Here is a 19,294-nt window from a genome sequence, read left to right as displayed (position 1 = left end):
GAACAGAACGGGTGTGGCAGAGAGAGTTGCATATTTTACTTTATTTTTATTAAATTAAAAGCTACAGTCTGGCGGCGATTCCAGAACAGGGTAAGGAGGCTCCTTATAGGGGGCAGAGAAGAGCAGGAGACGGACTGACGGAGACGGAGACACAGGAGAGAAGGACAGGTTAAGGTGGAAGGGGGACTGGTTCTGAGAAACACACACGGCTGGCTCCTGGGGGGGCGGGGGGCTCACCTCAGCCCCATTGCCCCTCCCCCACGCCGAAGCTCAGCAGTAGAGCAGGGGGCTCGAGAGACCTTCCCTCCCCACCCAGGTCCTTTCTCAGCTTAGTCACTGGAGCACAGCACATACCAGAAAAAGCCAAGGGCAATGGAGGGGGTAGGGAGACTGGGAGTATGTACATGGGGAGGTGGGGAGCAGAGCCTGGGAGATCCCCCTCCCAGAAGGGAGGGGCTCTCACTGCACTGAAGCACTTGGCCTGGGGGAGAGGACAGGGGAGGGGATTGCCCCCTCCCTCTCTGAACTCCTTCCCCAGTCAGACTAGTCCCGTTTGTGTGGTGTGGGGGGGTGGGCAGAGGGAGAGAGAACAGAGGCTTCCGCTGGGTCCTACGGAGAAAGGCAAGGGCTTGGCAGAGGGGAAGTCCTTCAGTCGTCTGTGATACCCTTGGCTCTCAGCTCCTCTTGCACCCGGGTCAGGTAGGTGGGGTCCGGGTACCCAAACCTGGGAGCAAAGAGAGATGAAGATCAGGATTAGCCATTCCAGCTGCCTCATCTTAGCCTCATGCTCTCCCTCATTCTGGGGGCCCCGTTCCAGCTGCTCCCCACTTCCCCTGAGCATAGCCAATCCTGAGATAACTTAGCCCACTTCTGCTTATTTTTGTAGATTAAGCTGGGCATATCGGGCCAGGTGGAATGTAAAGACGCTGGGATGGAAGAGATGGCTGGGATAGTTTGGGGGTGGTCCTCTCTAGTTAGGAGGCTCTAGGAGAGAGGGGGTGGCTGTCATTCCCTGGAGTGAAAATAGAGAGAAGGGGAGGAGCCAAGGGAGGGAAAGGAAATGAAGGAGGGTCGCACAGCTGGGGTCCTCCTGTGCAGCTGGTCTTGTGGTGAATGTCGTTCCAGGTGATGACATTCGGTCTCCCTGTGGTCATGGACGTGCCGATAGTGAAGGTGAGACGCTGGTCAAATGCCTTGCGGAACAGGGTCAGCACCTTGTTGCCCTCGGGGCAGTCCGGGAGGTAGGCCACCCGTGTGGTGCCAGGGTACCGAACTCCTGGGTTTGGGTGTTCAGCCTGGGACGAAGGGGAAGCAGAGAGGCCAGTGAGCAGCTGGGCACATGAAGGCCCGTGATGCCAACCGAGGGTCATCCTGGCCCACTGGCCGCCTGTGCACCCCCAGCTAATGCTGACAGGGCAGCAACGGGCCGACAGCCTTTCAAGGAGGGAGAGACTTCCTTGAAAGGTTTGGACAGCAGGAGCCCATTTTTGGACGAAATCCTTACTACTAAGGAAGTTCCTTCTGCTGCCTCAATCTCTCAAGTCTCAGTTCAGCAACAAATGGATTCTCAAAAGTGATGGCAAGCCGCTCGCTCATCCTCACTCACCAGATAAGTCAGCAGAAATGTGAAGACAGAATAATCTCTCTTTGTCTTCCCCTCTCCACCTGAAAACACTCCCAGCGCTTCTAAGCCTGCCTAGCCCGGGCCACTTTCCCATTACTCTCCTTCAGAGCTTCCTCAGCCCTCTGCAAACCAGGCCTGGAAATTACCCTTGCATGGTCAAGCAGGAGACACCTAGAGGCTCTCGACCACTCCTGGTTTAACCTCCCACTGTCAACAAGATTTTCCTCTCATCAGTCTGGAACAAAGCAGCACTCATTGCTCTGTGAAGAGGGTCAGATCCCTTCCCGCTAGGCCTGCCTGCACCTGAGCCACCGTCTCCACAGAATTCACCTCTGCCAAGAATAGCTGTTGTCATCCAAGTTCACCGAGGCAAGAGCCTTTCTCTCCTACCTGAGTTTCATATGTGCCATGGAGTCGTGGGCTAGAAAAGCTGGGCCTGAAGGTGGGGGACCAGCTAGCTCCAGGGCACCGGGTGCGAAGGCATGCTGGGAGGCGGCAAGACTACATCACATCTAACAAACACACTCCCCTTCACCCAGGTTTCCTAGGTCAGAGAACACACTTGGGGAAGACCGAAGGGCACGGCAGGTCTTCTTACCCCCTGGACACCGGGCGGGAAGACGTACTGGATGACAATGGTGCCGTACTTCTCATAGCTGGGCAGTAGGAGTGTGGCGTCCTTAGAGACCAGCATGCGCCCATTCTGGGGCTGGTTGCCCACCAGCTGCCCATAGAAGCGGCCACACATGGGACAAGCCTTTTTCACCTGCAGGGCCCGGGTGATGCAGCCCTCACAGAACGAGTGCCGGCACTTCTCCAAGGTCTTGGCGTTCTGGATCTCCCCCAGACAGATGGGGCAGGTGCTCTCCTGCTCCTCAGCCTCCTCCCGAAGGCGGGGAGGAAGTGGAGGGGGGAGGGGAGGAGGAGGAGGGGGAAGCCCCCGAGCCCCTGGGGGCAGGAGCGGGGCTGCTCGCAGAGGAGGAGGGGGCGGCCCTGGGCGGTGCAGCTCAGGGTGCTCCCCGCCACCCCCCAAAGCCAGGCAGCCCATAAGCTCGCCCTGCCTCTGAGCTTTTTTCAGCTCTTTCTCGGCCTCTTTTAGCAGCCCCTTGAGCGCCTTCCGGGCCAGGTAGAGCCCGTTGGGGGGGGCCGGGGGAGGGCCCTGCGGGGACAGCTGCAGGACGTAGATATCAGAAGTCTCGCCATCGATGAGGATGGACACGCGGTGCTCCTCCCGAAGCCGGGCCAGCCGGGCTGGGGTCTCCTTGCTCAGGAAGTCCCACACAGGCTTGGAGACAGTCACTTTATTCTTGCAGGTGCCTCCACAGGCTGCCATTCTGGACAGGACGAACGACACTGCCCCCAGGGTGAAAGGGACTCAGGGTGGGGGGTCCCCATTTGACAAAATCTGTGCCTACTACCTCAGGTTGCTTTCGGGCCCTTTATCACCTCTAGTGTCCCACAGTCCAACCCCTGACTCCTCGCCACCCCAGCTGATTTTCTGTCTCAGAGCTCTTATCTTTCAAATCCTAGCATCCACTAAAGAGCAAGAAAGTTTCTATGACTTTATTATTATCATCGTCTGAGCCAAGCAGCAGTCTTGGTTCTGTTTCCACTCCTCCCAAGATCACAGAAACAATCTGGCCCTCCTCCCTCTGGGGGGAGGGGGGGGATCCAGCTTCTTTAAAGGGGAGGGAGACTTTTTTACTTACTTTGATCCTGAACAGCTTAGAATTGGCATGCAGGCTCGCTCCACTGTCCCTGCTTCCTACTTGTCAGCTGTGAGACCTGGTGGGTGGAAGGGAAAAGGAGGGAAGGTGAGATACCCCCGTACCCACTTTCCACATGCTCCAACCCAGCAGCCCAGGTAACAGAAGACTGGGAACCCAGGTGTAAGTTACTGGGAATGGGATTACTTGGCACATGGAATGGAGGAAACCAATTTAAAGGTGAAAGCTGAGTTCCCCTTGGGAGGCAGATACCTGGAAAGCCCATGGACGGGAGCAGTAGAAACCCCTCTATTGCCACACTCAGCTGACTAGGACTGGGGGAAGGGGGAGGGTAGAAAGGAAAGGGTTATGACGACAAAGGTGACCGTGCCCCCCTCACCCCCACTCCGCCAGCAGCCCAGAAACAAAACAAAAACTCCTCTTCCATTTCCTCTCCTTCTCTCCTGCAGAGCTGCATCCCCAGCCTCTCCCAAGTTGCTAAAGGTGGAACTTCAGCATGCTAACTTTCCTCTTCTCCCCAGCTCTGAGGCTCTCAAGAAGGCCTAGGGCGCAGATGAGAGAAGTCAGGAAGGGAAAAGCCCCCCCCCCCCCAGGTCTTTCTTGCCCCCTGCCTCGGATCACACGGGTGAGAAGCTTTCCTACGCTCCCCAAGTCCTCACCCTGCCCCACGTCCCCCCACAATTCAGCCCCCGTCGCTAGGGAGCCTTCCTTGCGGGCCAACCCAGGGTCCCTTCTGCGGAAGTCTGTTTGGAGGCGGGCAAAGTGGCAACAGCCCCTAAGCAACCAGGTTCTTGCTGTCGCCTTCGTAACCCCGCGCCTGGAGCAGTAGGGCCGGCAGCGACCGGGCCTGCAGGCGGGAGGGTGCGGCTCCGCGGGGCTCGGCTGGAGGAGCCGGGGCTCCCCCGAGTCTTACCGGGTGCGGCTACAGAGCTGTCCCTACAACGCCTCCAAAGGTGGCTCAAATAGAAAGGGGCCGCCAGTGTGGCCTCAACTCCTGGACTGATCCCAAGGGGAGCGGCTGTGCGGCTCCGTCACAGTCCCCTCCGGGCCACATGCACCTCGAGGCCGAGAGAGTGAGGCCGCGGCCCCGGAACCTCCGCTCGTGCTGCGCATCCAAGGCCGCGGGGCCCGGGACCTCGGGGTCCTGGCTCCGGTCCCGCCGGCTCGGGAGCGGGGGAGGGTGCTGGGCCGCGACCCCGCGGGGCGGGGCGGGGCGGGGCGCGGGCGCGGGCGGGGGCGCGGGCGGGGGCGCGGGCTGCTCGGCGGCGGCCCGGACCCGCGAGGCGCGGAAGCAGGCCCGCGTCGGCCTGTCGCCGGGTCGGGCCCGCGGGCGGGGAGCCTGCCGCGGGGGCGCCGCCCGCCAGCACAGGTGCGGGCCGCGGCGCGGGGGGCGCGGGGCGGCGCGGGGCCGGCGGGGGGCGCGGGCGCGGGCGCGGGGGTGTGGGGCGCCGGGCTCACCTACCTCCCGTCAGCGCCGCCATTGCCGGTCACATGACTGAGGCTGTTGCCGGGATGACGGTCGGGGCCTTAGCAACAAGGGGGGGGCGGCCCGGGGGGCGGGGGGCTCCGCCGAGGGTGCGGGCCGGCGCGAGGGCGGCCCCGGGGCGGCGGGGGGCGGGGGCTGTGCCCCGGGACGGGGACGGGGACGGGGACGGGGACGCGGACGGGGACGCGACGGGGGCGGAGGCGGAGCGCGGGCGGCGGCGGGGCGGGGGCGGGGGCGGGGCCGGGCGCGGCCTGGGTCGCTGCCCTCCCGGGACCCCTCGGCCCTCGCGGCGGGGCGCCTTCCGCGGGGGGGCGGGGGCGCGGAGCCCGGTGCGGCCTGGGTCGCGCCCGCCGTCCGCCCTTGCAGCGGGCTGCGGGTGCCTTCCGCGGGGGGGCGGTTCTCTGATCCGCCTGCTGCTGCTAGAAGCGCCGAGGAACAATCTAGGACGGGCAGAGCCACAGTAAGGAAAGCCCTGGTCCTGGAGGAGGAGAACCACCCCCACACTGTTTCCATCCCTCCCCGGGGCGCTCGCCTTCTCCTAGGTTGTGACCTTCTGTGACCCCCACTACCTGCCCGCAGGCGGGGCTGAGTGAGCGCCTCCGACTTTCCTGTCCACCAACAGGGATCCTGAGGCTAGTGCAGAATGGGAAGGGAATACAGGCCTTAAAAATGCCTTGGGGGGTGGGGGGTGGGGGTGGGGGTGCGAAGTCTCTGGTACAAGTAGAGTTAAAAACGCTCCAAGAACAAACAGCTCTGCTCTGCTTCCCACATCAGAGCGCTCTCCGCCCCCGGGCCAGCTCACTTCCCTGGGGCCACATCAAGCCAGGTTTTTCCACCAGCCAAAGGCCTCCTCAGCCAAACAGCCCTGGATCTCCCAGGCTGGCAGCAGCCTCTATTTATTCCACCCCCCTCTTCACTCCCCCCCCCTCGGGCTGGTCGCTTTCTCCACTTTCCCAGGACCCTGCTGTACTCTTCCCACTCTCCAGACAACAGGACATCTTTCCCAGGAAGCCTGGGGGGAACACCCCATTCTTCTTTTAGCTTCTATGAGCAAGTACAAGTGAGGGAGCGTGCTCTGAGGCTCACTCACCTTTACAGGAGTGACTGTGTCATCAGTCCCAGAACTCCGGAGGGAAGAGGGAGCACCCCGTCAGCCCTTCTCCCTGCCCCCCCCATACGTGGACTCCCACAGAGCTGGAGAGTAAGTTTTCCATTGCTATGCACACCCCTCACCACCTTTTAACTAGAAACCCACATTCTTAAGTAGGGGCCCCACATTTTAAAGATGGGTAATTCTTCTTCTGGTCTCTGCACCCCTAAGCACAGGGTTCCTTAGAAAAGGGGGGGGAGGAGGCATGTCTGTGAAGGAATATGGATTCAATAATATATTTCCTATACAGTGACAGCGATGGGAGTAAATACACAAGATCTTTATTAATTAATAAAACAAAAAAGATGAAAAACAGAAGCAACAAAACGAAGACCATTCTGCTCATGATACTTCAGCCACATGGTCAGAAAACCAATTTCTAAAGAGCAACAGCTGCTGGTGTCATGGAGTTTTATTGCATTCAAAAGGGGAAGGTAGATGGTTGGAATGAAAAAGATCAGCAGGCCCCTGATGGGAAGATATTATAGGGGCTCTAATTCTTAACTGTGGACTCCTCTTGTTACTTCCTTTGGAGAAGATGAAGGGGAGAGAGGAATTCTCCTTTATGACTGTATGACTTCCTGTGAGACAGATCAGTCCAGCTAGATACAGAGCAAAGAATCTTTGCATCCCCACAGGCCAGTTGCTGGTGCCCATCTTTATGTTTTAAAAAAGTGCAGAAGCCATAAAGGGGATGGAGGGTAGCAAGAATGGCTGCCTTAGCCCCAAAGGTATCGGGGGTGGGGAGGACACTATCTGGGCCCTCAGGGTCCTGTACACTCTGAGACTACCACTTGTCATTTCAACTCTTTGGAGGGGGCCGGTGATTGAGTTATGGCTGACTCCTCTCTGGGGGTGGAGAGTGAAGATGACAAAGAAGTCCATCTGTCCCCTGGGAGACATAGTAGCAGTATAAGACAGAAAAGAACAGAATAAGACATCCAACTGGAAAAGGGGCTTGAGAAGGGGTTGGGAAGGAAGTGTGCTAGGTGCACATCTCCAAGGAGTAGAGGAGGTTCCCACACTTGAGACGTTCATCCTCTTGAAATGACCAGGATAGACCCAGGTAGAGATATTTCCTCCTGCTGGGGATAAAACCTCAGAGATGGCTACATGTGAAGAAAGGAAATTTAGCATTGGGAGTGAACCTTACACCCTGGCCCATCATCCCAGCCTCCAAAACTGCCCCCACCCTCGCCCCCTGCTGAAGGGTTCCAGCCCTGGGAAGTGTGGAAGGTCCTGGTGAAGAGCAGCAGCAGTCAAACATCTTCACCCAGGCTTGAATGGTTTGGCCATCTCTGGGTTCTTGTGCCCAGAAGTACAGGGGCAGGGGTTGGAAGTAGGGTGAGGGAAGAGTTTGGAGAGTAGCAGTCAATTCTTGACAGACACCTTTTCCAATTCCCTGAATAATTTCAAGAGTCCTCCTGGGTCCCACCTCTGTAAGGCACCAGCTGGCTCACCGCTCCCCACCCCATTAGTGTGTAAAATGGGCCATAACCCATCATATGTGTGCATGCCAGCACCCACACCTATAGTATCTTAAAAGTCCTCCATCCCAGGGTCTACCGGGAAGGAGGCATGCCACAGTGAGTTCTATAAAGTTATCAGCAAAATTCAGACACTCTTAGTTCATCCCACACAGCAAAATGCATCCAGAGTAGTTGCTTGAGCCAGGTCCATCCGTCCAGTCAGGTCCTGAAGATGGCAAGTAATCCCCTTCCCCCATCTCCTCCTATGTTCTAGAAACAACAGGACATTTACAAAGATCAAGGCACTTGGGAGTGAGTCAACAGTAACACTCTAATGAAGCAAGCAGAATTGCTGGAAGGGAGGAAGAAATGGAAGAAAAGTGGGCGGGGGTGGGGGGTGGGGGACAGGACAGTGTATTTCTGAGGGTCAGGAAAAGCCTAGTCAACAAGATGGAGTTGTGTGGGTAGAAGGAGCCCGTAGCTGGAATTAACAAAAGAGGAAGAGAAGTAGTAGTGGTCAACATATCCACAGCTCCCCAAGCCTCTCGGAACCCTGCCACCTTGAACATAAAGCAGCACAGAGTCTGGTAGTCTCTTAGGCAAAGATGTTGGTAATAAAATCCAGGAACCGCTTAGCATACTGCTCGGGATGGACAGTGGAGATCTCTGCCCCAGCCTGCGAGAGGAGGTAGGAACACAGCGTCAGGCACCCCACCACCCCTTCCCACTCCGCAGCCTCCAGTCCTCCCCACACCACTTCCGCACCCAGCCCTTCCCAGCCCTTCGTCCTTTTGCCACCCCATTGCTCCCGTACAAAAGGCTCCCTCTGTTCCCAGTCAAAAGATAGGAAAGGATTTGGGGAACCCTCACCCCGTGCTTGACAGTTTTCGCTGCGTGAGCTGCTTTCTTCTTGGCATCATACTGTGTCAGGATGTCAATGAGGCCCATGAAATACACCTCCTTCTGGGGGGCCCCTGGGGAAAGAAAGCAGCGAGGAAGAGCAAGTGTAGTCCCAATTCCCTCTTCCCAAGAACCAGTCAGATCTGTTTTGAAAAGCTAAGCGGCCTCTCTCCCACCACCCTAGCTGGTCTCAGTCCCCTCACTCCCCCAAGGCTAACACTCCCCACCACCAACACCCTTAATATTTCCAGGATTTCTCTCACCCTCAGCACTCCGGATGGCATAGACATCAATGAGGGACTCAAATTCTCCAGGGCCCAGGAGCCGATGAGAATGGATGTAGCCGCCAATACCCTCAGGGGAGGTGCCATAGGAGCCCACCAGAGCAGGTGGCCCTGTCAGGTCACAGTCTCCATCCCCCTCTGACTCCTCCTCCCGCACAGGTCCCTCCTCCTCTGGGTCAGAGCCCCGAACGATGTCGTGGATGCCCAGCAGAAGGCTGTAGTCCATGATCTTCAGCTGCACTAGGAACTGAAACCCCACTGACAAATCAGATACCTCAGATCTCCTTCCCTGCTCCCAGCACCACACCACCATTATACCTCCCCTCTGAGCTTCAGGGGCCCTCCTGGGGAAAGGAAGGATGAAAATCAAGGGTTGGGAGTATACCACTGCCCTTTAGTACATCAATGTCCTGGTACCTGAGGTCATCCTTTTAGTCAATTCTAGCCATCCCCTCCATGGGTCACCTCTAAGGGTTTTTCATGTCCCATACCCAACTCCCCTACATGCAGAGAACCCAAAGAATAAAGGGAACGGGAGAGACAGCTGCCCCGGGGGTGGGGGGGGGGAAGCAACAGGAAACAGCCATTTCCCAAAGCACCCCGATCATCACCTCCACATCTCTCCTTAGCTTCTCTAGAAATACTTTCTTCTCCTCTTCACCAATATAAACCTTCTGGTTCTTGTTGAGAAAATCCATATCCTTAAGGGTGGGCAATTCTTTAACCTGAAAATAGGTAAAGGGAATCTTGGGAATACAGCCCTTCCCTCAAGGTCTCAGAGAACCATGCTCTCTTCCTAGGGCTCTGTGTAACTCAGTGGCCTTGAGGGGAGAGAGATCTCACAGCCCCTCTAACTGCACACTGCCATGCTGCCCAGAGGCCGTTCTCCGCTCTTGTGGCTTCTCCAAACTCAGTCGCTGCAGCGGTACCCCAAATCACATCCCACTACCGTCTGCTTATGGTTTTCAGTCAAGACCTCACATACCGCCTTTCATTCTTCTTAAGCAGAAAATAGCCGCCTGAATACAAGAACCCAGAGCGGGGGGGTAGAGGGAAAGCATTTCGCTCTCAAAGTTTGTCTTTATCCATAGCCACACCTTCCACATGGGCTAACCCATGCCATGAGAAAGCCAGTGCCAGTGAGAAGCAGCTGCTCCTGCTGCCCATTCCAAACACTTAATCCCAGCATCAGCACAAGTTTACACCTCTCTTCTTTTTGGTGGTTTAAGATAAGACGAAATAGCTGGTGATCCCTACCTCTATCCTAAGGAGACCCCTTTATCTGCCCTCCCTCATCCCTCACCCTGTCACCTAAAATTAGTATCACCTTTTCCTTATCGCTGGCTTCTCGGGACACTAGGGAGCCCTGTGGAGAGACCCAAAGACCAAGTCAGCAGAAGTGGCTAAAAGAAGTTAGGATCCAGCTCCTAAGAGGAATATTCACACCCACAGTCTTCTTTCCTTTGAAATGAACCATCTCAGTGCCCTCCCAGGCCCTTCCCCACTCTCAGGCTATCAGGAGCCTCTCCCTCAGCTAGCCTCTCCTTACCTTGAGGTCATACTTCCTGTGCACAGGAAGACGGTGGCTAAACATGTTGCGCATCACAAGCATGTAGCTGTCTTCATTGTCCACGCTAACTCGGTACATCCCCAGGAACTGGGGCAGCAGTGTGTTGCCATGGCACTTCACAATGTACTGGGGTAGAAGGGAGGAAGGAATGGGGAGAAGCTGAGGAGTAAATGCACAACCAGCCCAGGGATGGGAATTCAAACACCACCATTCCAGAGTAGGGCAGACAACTTCAAGTAGAGAGATTACAAGGTCAAAAGTGCGGGTGGGGAGCGCCTGGGTGGCTCAGTCAGTTGAGCATCTGATTCTTGGTTTCCACTTAGGTCATGATCTCAAGGTTGTGGGATTGAGCCCTGCAGAGCATGGAGCCCAGCTGGGATTCTTTCTCTCTTCCTCTTCCTCTGCCTTGCCCCACCCCCACCCCCAGGCGTACCCCTGCATGAATGCTCTCTCTCAAATAAATAAATAAAATCTTTAAAAAAAAAAAAAAAAGTGGTGGAGACTTGTTAAAGGCATCTGTGGTATCCATGAAGTTTCTGAATCCCCATCTCCTGATTTATTCCATTTGTATAATGTCTCTTTATTTTAAAGCTTTTATTTATGAGAAAGAGTGAGAGAGCATGCACACGTGCACAGGTAAGGGGCAGAGGGAGAGGGGCAAGTAGACTCCCTGCTGAGCATGGAGCCCAGCTCAATCTCAAGACAGAGATCATGACCTGAGCCAAAATCAAGAGTCGGATGCTCAATCAACTGAGTCACCCAAGAGCCACTAGACTCTATTTTTTTTTAAAGATTTTATTTATTTATGAAAGACACACAGAGAGTCAGAGACACAGGCAAGGAGAAGCAGGCTCCATGCAGGAAGCCCGATGCAGGACTCAATCCTAGAACTCCAGGATCAGGCCCTGAGTCAAAGTCAGACATTCAAACGCTGAGCCACCCAGGTGTCCCTCTATTTTTTTTAAAAAGATTTTATTCATTTATTCATGAGGGAGAGAGAGGGGCAGAGACATAGGTAGAGGGGGAAGCAGGCTTGCCGTGGGGAGCCCACTGCAGGACTCGATCCCAGGACCCCAGGATTACGACCCGAGCCAAAGGCAGGCGCTCAACCGTTGAGCCACCCAGGCATCCCTAAACTCTTCAAGTACAAGTGGTCACAGAACCAGGATTAGAGATTACATCTGCTTACCATGAAATGATTTTACCTAGACTAACATTTCCTGGTGGGCCACGTTCCCATAGTAAAAATGTTTGTATGATGGCTTATAATTTGGGATTCTTAAAAAATGACTCATCTTTTATGCTATTGTCTCTGTCAGCATTGCTGCCTTCTTCCCCTAGAGCCAGCCTTCTCAGAAAAGTAGTCCACAATGAATCCACTTTCTTTCACACCTTAAACCAGTGAAATCAAACTCATACTCTCATCTTTCCTCTGAAATCTCTACTTCTCCCTTCCTCAAATCCCTCAGTTGCCATATCATTTGGTATTCATTTTAGTTATTGTTGTATTTCAACTCGGGGGCACTTGATACTCCCAACCAGACTCTCCCTAGAACTCTCTTCACCCTGGGCTCCCCCTATGCCACTCTTCCAATTCTCTTCTCCTCTCTCCTCAAATCCCACACAGAACAAAGGAGGGTACCTGGCAACTCAAACTCTCCTTTATGGGCTCTTCGAATTGCTTCATTTCTTCTCCATAACACTTCCTGTTAATGGTCTATATTTATAGTTTTAAATACCATCTATTACCTGTAACTCTCAAATCTACACTTCTACTTTCCTGAACTCCATTCCCCAACCACTTATGGAACATCTACATCTGAATGAACTGTAGAAACCCTACATTCCACATGTCTAAATCAGAACTGTCTTCTCCCCAAAACTGCTTTCTTTTTGTGCTTCCCAACTGTTAGTGAATAGACACCCGGTTATCCCCAGCCAGGAATCTGGAGGCACCTTTGCCTTAATTCCCCCAAGTCTCCCACGAGTCTTCCTCTGCCTCTCCACTGCCATCATTCCTCCACCCTCTGTCATTCCTTACCCAGACTATCAGCATTACCTCCTACCTGGTATCTTCACTCCTAGCATTCCCCTATCCAACCCATTCTCGAAAATGCAGTCATGGGACAATTTCTAAATAACATACCGCTCTCTCAGCTCTGTGCCTTTGCAAGTTGTCCTTTGCCTAGAATGCTTTCTTCCACCTTGTCTAAGGAGTCCATACTAGTCTTTCAAGAACCGACTCCTATAATCCTTGCTCTAACAAACTCTCCTTGAACCTCCCAGTGCACTTCTTTCCCCAGGTAAGCTAGGATGTTCTTCCTAAGCACCCCCACAGCACTCTCTACATCCCTCTACTACTGCACACATCCCACTGTGTTTATGTTGGTTTCCTACCCTCTGCCGTGAGGCTGAGAGATCCTCCAGGGCCTCTTCCTCAGTCACCTCTTTGTCTACTGCCAAATGTAGGGCCTAGTGATAACGAAGATTCAATGTTTGTTGACTAAACCAATCGTTTTTCTAGTCTTTCATTTATTCCTTGCTAACTGACTTTAGGGGGATTTTTTTTTTTCCATTAGAAAGATATTCAGGCAGTGTTTTTATCACTGAAATATTCCAGAAACTGCACGTTTCAGGTTAATCTCATCAGACAGAAAAGCCTCCCTAATCCCACTCAGGACCGGATATGATCATGCTTCTCCCCTTCAGTTTATCCCTAATTGGGTACTTATCCTGCTTTTCTCCTCGAAACCACATTTATTCCTGACAGTATATTGGTGTTAACAGTTCACCTAATTCTGGCTTAGTCTACAGTTGATAACCGCTATATGTGTGCCCTTGATGTATCAATCCACAGCAGTTTGGGATTGTAAATACCAAATGAGAAAGGAACATGTCTAACTTCTCCTATTTGGTCAAACACAAAGAGGTATGCAGAGGCTTTTTCCGAAATTCCTAGTTTTCAAAAACATGATGTCAAGTGCTCCTTGGGCAGCAAAATGGGTTGTAGGGAAAAGAGAAAAGTTTCCTAATATTCTCCAGCAGCAAAGCTATGAATAGAGAGGAGAGGGAAAGAATGAAGCTGGAAAGCCGCCTAACCTGGTGGTAGTTCGAGAGGTTGCTATGCATGTCAGCAATGTCCTCACTGGATACTTCTTTGATGACCAGAGTTCGATCGTAGGAGATAAGGAAGCGACCATCGCTGCCTTCACTTTCACTCGGGGGACTTCGGGTGAGGGATACCTGGGAACACAAATAGGTCAGAGGCTCTTTTCCTCTTCGAATGGAGATGCAATCATAGGATAATGGTCAAGTGAATGTATCCGAAAGCAGATAAAACCCTTGTATGAAAGGTGGAGCAGGGGTTCTTCATCTGGACTGAACGAATGTGAAAGCAAAAATTTTAATGTAGCTACATTTTCCCCCAAGGACTGGGTTAACGCCTTTCATCAGATTTTTGAAGAGGCCTTGTGACCACAAATAGGTAAAGAATCAGACTTGCTAAAGCTCTCATTTCTCTAAATATGACTGGCCCCAGGATTCCCTGCTTGTCATGGAGAAAGGACACCCCTCACCCGAAAAGGACGCTCACCAGGTAATCTTGGTCATCAATGCCAAAGCGATCACGGAGGTTCCTGAAGACCTGGGGGCAGTACTCCTTGAACTTGAAATGACTAGGCAGGTTTTCTCTGAAATAGGGGTTTTCAGGGTAAGAAAACAAAGGAACAGTAGTATTACATTTGTATGTGGCTTGACAATCTACAGAGCACCTTCACACATTTACCCTATATGATTCTCATGAAACTATTGTGAAGGCCTTTAAAGGTATATTATTCCCATTTTACAGGAGAGATTGGGGCTCAGGGTGGTTGAGTGACCTGCTTCAAACAGAGAACTTATAAGTAGCTTAGGTAGAACCAGGATCTAATGCCCATCTAAACAGCATCATTTCCCAAATCTCATGCAAGTTCGAGATATCCTAAAATCCGCAATAGGTGCGACTGTTCTGAACGGCATCTTCTGATACCAGAAGCACCTAGGAGACTAAGATACTTCTTTCAGGGAGTCTCTATCAGAAGCTAATGGTAAGGGCATCTAAATGTATTTACTCTGTGGCTAGATGAGAAACAAAGTAGTACAAATATATCAGAGTATAGAGAACACTGGAAGTTACTTTAATGGTTTTGTTGCAGGATACTGAATTTCTGCTCCGGGAAGGGGGTTAGAACGCAGAACTTGCAAACTGCCTTCCAAATCTAAAACCTTCAATTCACTGAATCTTAACTCTTAAAATTATGTATTACTCTCTTCTAGGAAGGTTGACAAGAGAAGAGCAGGGATCTCCACATACCTGTGGAAAAGGTGATTGTTGACCTTGATCTTGGAGCTCGCCTTAAAGTCGTCTGGCAGCAGCATCACTGGGGGAGGCACCTGGCTGAGCTCATTGATCTGATAAACCAAAACAAGAACAGGGAGCCAGTGAGGAGGGGTGTGGAGAGCTACTTCTACACTGCTTCTGGGCAAGAGTCAGAAAAGGGCAACTCAACCCTTGTTCATTTAGGAACCCGAGTTATGCATCTACTTGCCAGAGGTGAGAGAATGCATCTGACCCTTTCTGCTGCCCAGCAGGGACTGCAGTCAGCAGCCCCCACACACAGCCCCTCACACTCCACCCCCATGGAGCTTCATGCTCGCAGCAGTCATTTTATATTAGGCAAACCCTGTAAGCAGCTCAGCACTATTTTTAAAGCTGTGAGAAGTTCTAAAGGGAAAAAAATACCCTCAGCAGACTCAAAACACTCAAGACAAACAGTTCCATGCTCCATTAAAAACAAAACAAAAGGCGCTTTTTTTTTAAAAAAAAAATGTACACAAGAGAGTTAATGGGACTCTGAGGAGCCTGCAGCAACGAGAATGAGATGTCCACATCCTGCAGGAGGCATCTCCTTACAAACAGACCACCCTGACCCAGGTCTCTCCAGTAGGTCCCCACCTGCCTGAGTGTCAAGTAAAAGAAGAGCAGCTGACTTCAGAGGGGGTCATGCAGGCAGGCAGAGGATATGAGCTCATTAGCTTGTCCTAAAAGTCAAGCCAGGCCACGGCCCAAAGGATGCAAGCAACACGCGCTCTCCTTGGCCCCCAGAATCAGCCATCTGCTAATTCTGGGTGGGAAGGGAGTTCCTGCACGAAGAAATCCCAAGAAGATGTGTTTCCTCCCCAGCGTTGCCACAGTACTGTTCACCCACCTTTAACAGTGCACTTATCACATGACTCTAATGGCTAGTTTATGTAAGTTCACCACCTACATTGTGAGCTCTTCAAGGGCAAGGACCAGCTGTAGTTGTCTGCATGTCTCAGGTGCTGAGCTAGCATAAAGTTCGGCACAGGGGGTCCTGAAGTGTGTATTAGCTGAATAAGTGGAGGCCTTGCCTCTCTTGATCATTCAACAGAGGCGATGAAGTGCAGCCTAACCCAAATCCACAGATTGCAGTGAAACTGTTCTCCTCTCACTCTCAGTAGAAAAGGAGGACAGAACATCTTTCTCCAGGAACCAAAAAAGAAAAGAAAAAGGAAAAGAAAAGCCACTTGAGATTCCCAGCCTAAAATTCAGCTATAGTTCTTCATGCCCCCTCCTCGCCACCTGCTGTTAAGCAGGCTGAATCATCACTAAGACATATGTTCAAGGAATTCTCCACTGTAGACACTTGAAGTAAACGTGGGTTGGCTACAGGGTGGGGTGTTGAAGCTAAAGTATATATACCTAGGGAAGCTGAGGCAGCCAGCTCTCATGTGTAACTCCTTAATCCTTACCAAAGAAGAATCCTTCTTGGTAAGCTTCCCAAAGGGATGGATGGGTCACCTGTAAAGTCCATATGAGAGGCAGCCCTACCTCTAAGACATTACCACCCAGGAGCTGGGAGCGGTCCATAGAACCACAAATACAAAAGAGCCCCCCCCCCCCCCAACATTCTAAACCACAAATCAAGAAGGGGACAAAAATGGTCTTCTTCCTCACTCCCTTCCACCTGTCCAACTCCGCCTTGACTACAACACTTCAAGGAGACTGATTTATAAAATACTGCCTGTTACATTCAAGGTCGCCGCACCCCTCCCACTCTAAACCTGAGGGTGAAGGAACAATGGCTGTGCTTCCTTCACCTGAGTGAAGGATAAGCGACGCGCTGGGCTGCTTGGCCTCCTCCCAGGCCATACCGGCCACCTGTTCCTCAGGTTCACCAGCAGCGTCCCCAGCAGCAGCATTCCTCGGCCATCCTGGTGGTCACAGACGACCCCCCGCTGACCCCGAACAGCGGCGTCTCCGCAGCCAGCCACGGGGATGCAGTGAAAACCAAAGGCATATCCCATACATAGTGCCAACGAGGCCCGGGTGGGTGGCTTCTCCGGGGCGCTGGACCTTTGGAAGGCAAAGGCAGGGGCGCGCAGGAAGCCTGGAGCGTCCCCCAGGGCCGAGGCTCCAACACCAGGGCGGCAGCCGGAGAGGAAAGCGAACTGCGCCTCTCCGAGCTGCCTCGCGATCCGCAGCACCGCCGCCCTGAGCACCCCGGCCCCCGCCGAGCCCGCCGCGACGCCGGAGCAGCAGGAGGGCAGGTGGGGCGGGCGGAGCTCGAGCGGCGGACGCGGCGCGGCCGGGGCGCGGAGGGAGCCAGCGTCCGTCTCACGGAAGGAACAACGGCGCCGCCTCCAGCGAGGCGCCGCGGCGGGGACACCGGAGGTCGGGGCGCGGGCGCGGGGGCCGGGGCCGGGCGCGGGGGCCGGGGCGGGCGCGGGGGCCGGGGCGGGCGCGAGCGCGGGGGCCGGGCGCGGGGGCGGGGGCGGGGGCGGGCGCGGGCGCGGGGGCGGCGGCGAGGGCTCCGAGGCGGGAGCTGGAGGCGCGGCGGGCTCACCGAGTGGGCGACGCCCCACAGGAACACGCCCAGCAGCGGGTCCGCCGCCCGGAACACCTTCACCTTCTGCTGCACGAAGTGCTTCTTCTTGGTCTTGGAGGCGAAGCCGAAGCCCGGGGCCGCCGCCGCCGCCGCCGCCGGTACGGTGGCCGGCGGGACAGAGGAGGACGCCATAGCCTCCCTCGCCCGCGCAACCGACCGAGGGGACGCCGAGCCGCCGGCGCAGCGGGCTCCCGACCCCGGAAGCGGCGCTCACCTGGGCCGCCGTCACGTGACCGGAGGCCCGCCCGCGGGCGCGCAGGGGGCGGGGCTGGCTCCGCCCCCGCCGCGACGCCCCGCCCCGCCCCGCCCCGCCCCCCGCGCGGTGGGGGCTCACCTGGCGCTCCCTGCGGGCGGCGGGCGGCGGGCGGCGGGCGGCGGGCGGCGGGCGGCGGGCGGGCCCGGCCCCGGCTTGCCTCGGTCCCCTGCCTGGGCCGCCAGGCTTCGGTCGGCGGCTCCTTGGCGGCAACGCCGCTGCCTCCCGGTTTTACCGAGTTTTAGGAGTAACCTCCCGCCCGAGGCTCTAACCCAGAAGTGTCCCTTTACGAAGTGGCCCACCCCTAAGTGGTTTCCATGCATTGTGTGTCTCTCTCACGGGCACCGCCAGGCATCATTCTGCAGGGGGACTGGACTATTCCGAAAGTAGACACGAAGCGGTGAACTAAAACAGTGGGTGTTGGGATGGAAAGAAGAGTGGCAGCTAAAGGGAGAGTTTGATGTCAGTTTGGAAAATTCTTAGTGGATGTGGGACTTGAGGGAAAGGGAGACCTTGAGACTGAATCCCAGGCTTCTGGCCAAGAGACCGGTGCTGGTGGCATGAAAAGGGGCAGGTTTGTGAAAAGTTCGGTTTGGAATGTGTTTGAGGGACCTGAGGGCCATTGGACATACGAGCCCAGAGCTCAGCGGAATCATCTGGGCTGCGGACACAGACTAATTGTGGCATCTGTGGCCGTGGATGACACCCTTCCAGAGAAAGCAAGAACCCTGGTCTAGACCAGCAATTAAGAGGGTAGTGGGAGAAGACTGAGAAGCAAAAGGAACCAGGAGAGCAGGGTCACAGAAACCAGGGAGTAGAGTTTCCAGAAGGAAGGAGTGGCGAGCAGAGTCACATGTCATGGAGGTGAAGCAAGACAGGGATGGAGAAGTGCCCATTGTATTTGGCAACGAGTGACCTTCAAAAAGCAGTTTCATCAGAACAAGAGCCAGTTCTAGGTGGGCTGAGGAATGAATGGGAGATGAAGAAGTGGGGAGGGGAGGCTTGGGATTCTGGTCAGGAAATCTGGCTGTAAAAACAAGATGAGGAGTCACTTATAGAGAAACAGTTGAAACACACACTTTCAGGGCACACTTGGCTGGCTCAATCAGTAGAGCATGTGATTCTTGACCTCAGGATTGTGAGTTTGGGCCCCACGTTGGGGGGAGAGATGACTTAAAAACATATAAAAGAAACGCACTCTTCAGGGAGACTTTACAAGAAGGGGGGAAATCACAAAGATGCAAACTGCCCACCTACATCACTTTTAGATACCGTATATAATGGGTCTATGTAAGTATCTCAAGAATGAAGAATCTAGAAGGAACTTGCTTTAGTCCAGAAAAGACAGATTTATCACTTGTTAGGAGAAAGAAAGTAAAGGATTGGTGCAAATATAGGTAAGGGAGTAGGTATGGAGGGCAGATGAAGAATTTCATGCTCAGTTGCCTTAGTTGTTTGCTTAAGAGAGGAGGGGAGAAGGGATCTTTAGAAGTTTCGACCAGCTGCTCTGGGAAGCAAGGGAGGAAACTGAGTAGAGGTACAGAGAAGCAGTGAGTAGCAAACAGGGCCAGTTAGCTTCCTAGGCTTTAAGTGGCCCTGGAGTTTTAGTTGTACACTTTTCTCCATTGTCTCAGAAGCTCCAAGGTATGAAGAGAGAGGGCACAGAGCCCTGTGCTCTAAAATGGGGCTTAGGGGATGCTCGGCTGGCTCAGTGGGTAAAGCAATGTGCCTCTTGACCTTCAAGTCATGAGTTCAAGCCCCACATTGGGCATACAGCTTGCTTACTTAATAAAATAAATTAAATAAAATAAATAAAATAAAATATAAAATAAAATAAATAAAATAAAATAAAAATAAATAAAATGTTAGAAGGGTGATTGTGGT

General features: G+C 53.9%; 2 protein-coding genes and 1 long non-coding RNA gene across 18 annotated transcripts; 1 reads left to right on the top strand and 2 right to left on the bottom strand.

Moving 5' to 3' along the window:
- Nucleotides 1–21: 21 nt before the first annotated feature.
- On the bottom strand, nucleotides 22–4,962 carry DTX3 (deltex E3 ubiquitin ligase 3). Of its 13 annotated transcripts, none has more exons than XM_072741642.1 (6): nucleotides 4,814–4,962; nucleotides 3,604–3,665; nucleotides 3,334–3,409; nucleotides 2,223–2,958; nucleotides 1,078–1,295; nucleotides 22–724 (listed from the first exon to the last, which is right to left on the bottom strand). In XM_072741642.1, the coding sequence occupies exons 3-6, from the start codon at nucleotides 3,360–3,362 to the stop codon at nucleotides 649–651; spliced, it is 1,059 nt and encodes a 352-aa protein (XP_072597743.1). In that variant the 5' UTR covers nucleotides 3,363–3,409; nucleotides 3,604–3,665; nucleotides 4,814–4,962; the 3' UTR covers nucleotides 22–648. The 13 variants fall into 13 exon arrangements, with proteins under 13 accessions (XP_072597743.1, XP_072597746.1, XP_072597752.1 ...); XM_072741645.1 differs by having other exon boundaries at nucleotides 2,223–2,977; nucleotides 4,814–4,948; XM_072741651.1 differs by having other exon boundaries at nucleotides 2,223–2,977; nucleotides 3,604–3,893; nucleotides 4,814–4,902.
- Nucleotides 4,603–10,648, top strand: LOC140595905 (uncharacterized). The gene is made up of 3 exons (XR_011997839.1): nucleotides 4,603–4,720; nucleotides 5,936–6,038; nucleotides 10,534–10,648. It is a non-coding gene; the product is annotated as an uncharacterized lncRNA (long non-coding RNA).
- On the bottom strand, nucleotides 6,247–17,422 carry PIP4K2C (phosphatidylinositol-5-phosphate 4-kinase type 2 gamma). Of its 4 annotated transcripts, XM_026001851.2 has the most exons (11): nucleotides 16,370–16,888; nucleotides 15,517–15,748; nucleotides 14,562–14,659; nucleotides 13,803–13,899; nucleotides 13,310–13,453; nucleotides 10,190–10,336; nucleotides 9,968–10,006; nucleotides 9,252–9,365; nucleotides 8,620–8,887; nucleotides 8,327–8,430; nucleotides 6,247–8,132 (listed from the first exon to the last, which is right to left on the bottom strand). In XM_026001851.2, the coding sequence occupies exons 3-11, from the start codon at nucleotides 14,624–14,626 to the stop codon at nucleotides 8,052–8,054; spliced, it is 1,059 nt and encodes a 352-aa protein (XP_025857636.1). In that variant the 5' UTR covers nucleotides 14,627–14,659; nucleotides 15,517–15,748; nucleotides 16,370–16,888; the 3' UTR covers nucleotides 6,247–8,051. The 4 variants fall into 4 exon arrangements, with proteins under 4 accessions (XP_025857636.1, XP_072597741.1, XP_025857634.1 ...); XM_072741640.1 differs by lacking the exons at nucleotides 15,517–15,748; nucleotides 16,370–16,888 and adding an exon at nucleotides 17,116–17,422; XM_026001849.2 differs by lacking the exon at nucleotides 15,517–15,748 and having other exon boundaries at nucleotides 16,370–16,964.
- Nucleotides 17,423–19,294: the final 1,872 nt, after the last annotated feature.

Source organism: Vulpes vulpes, chromosome 16 (assembly GCF_048418805.1).
Source record: "Vulpes vulpes isolate BD-2025 chromosome 16, VulVul3, whole genome shotgun sequence".
Lineage (NCBI taxonomy): Eukaryota > Metazoa > Chordata > Mammalia > Carnivora > Canidae > Vulpes > Vulpes vulpes.
The sequence above is the reverse complement of the archived record's forward strand: the minus strand, read 5'-3'. Positions and strand labels throughout refer to the sequence as shown.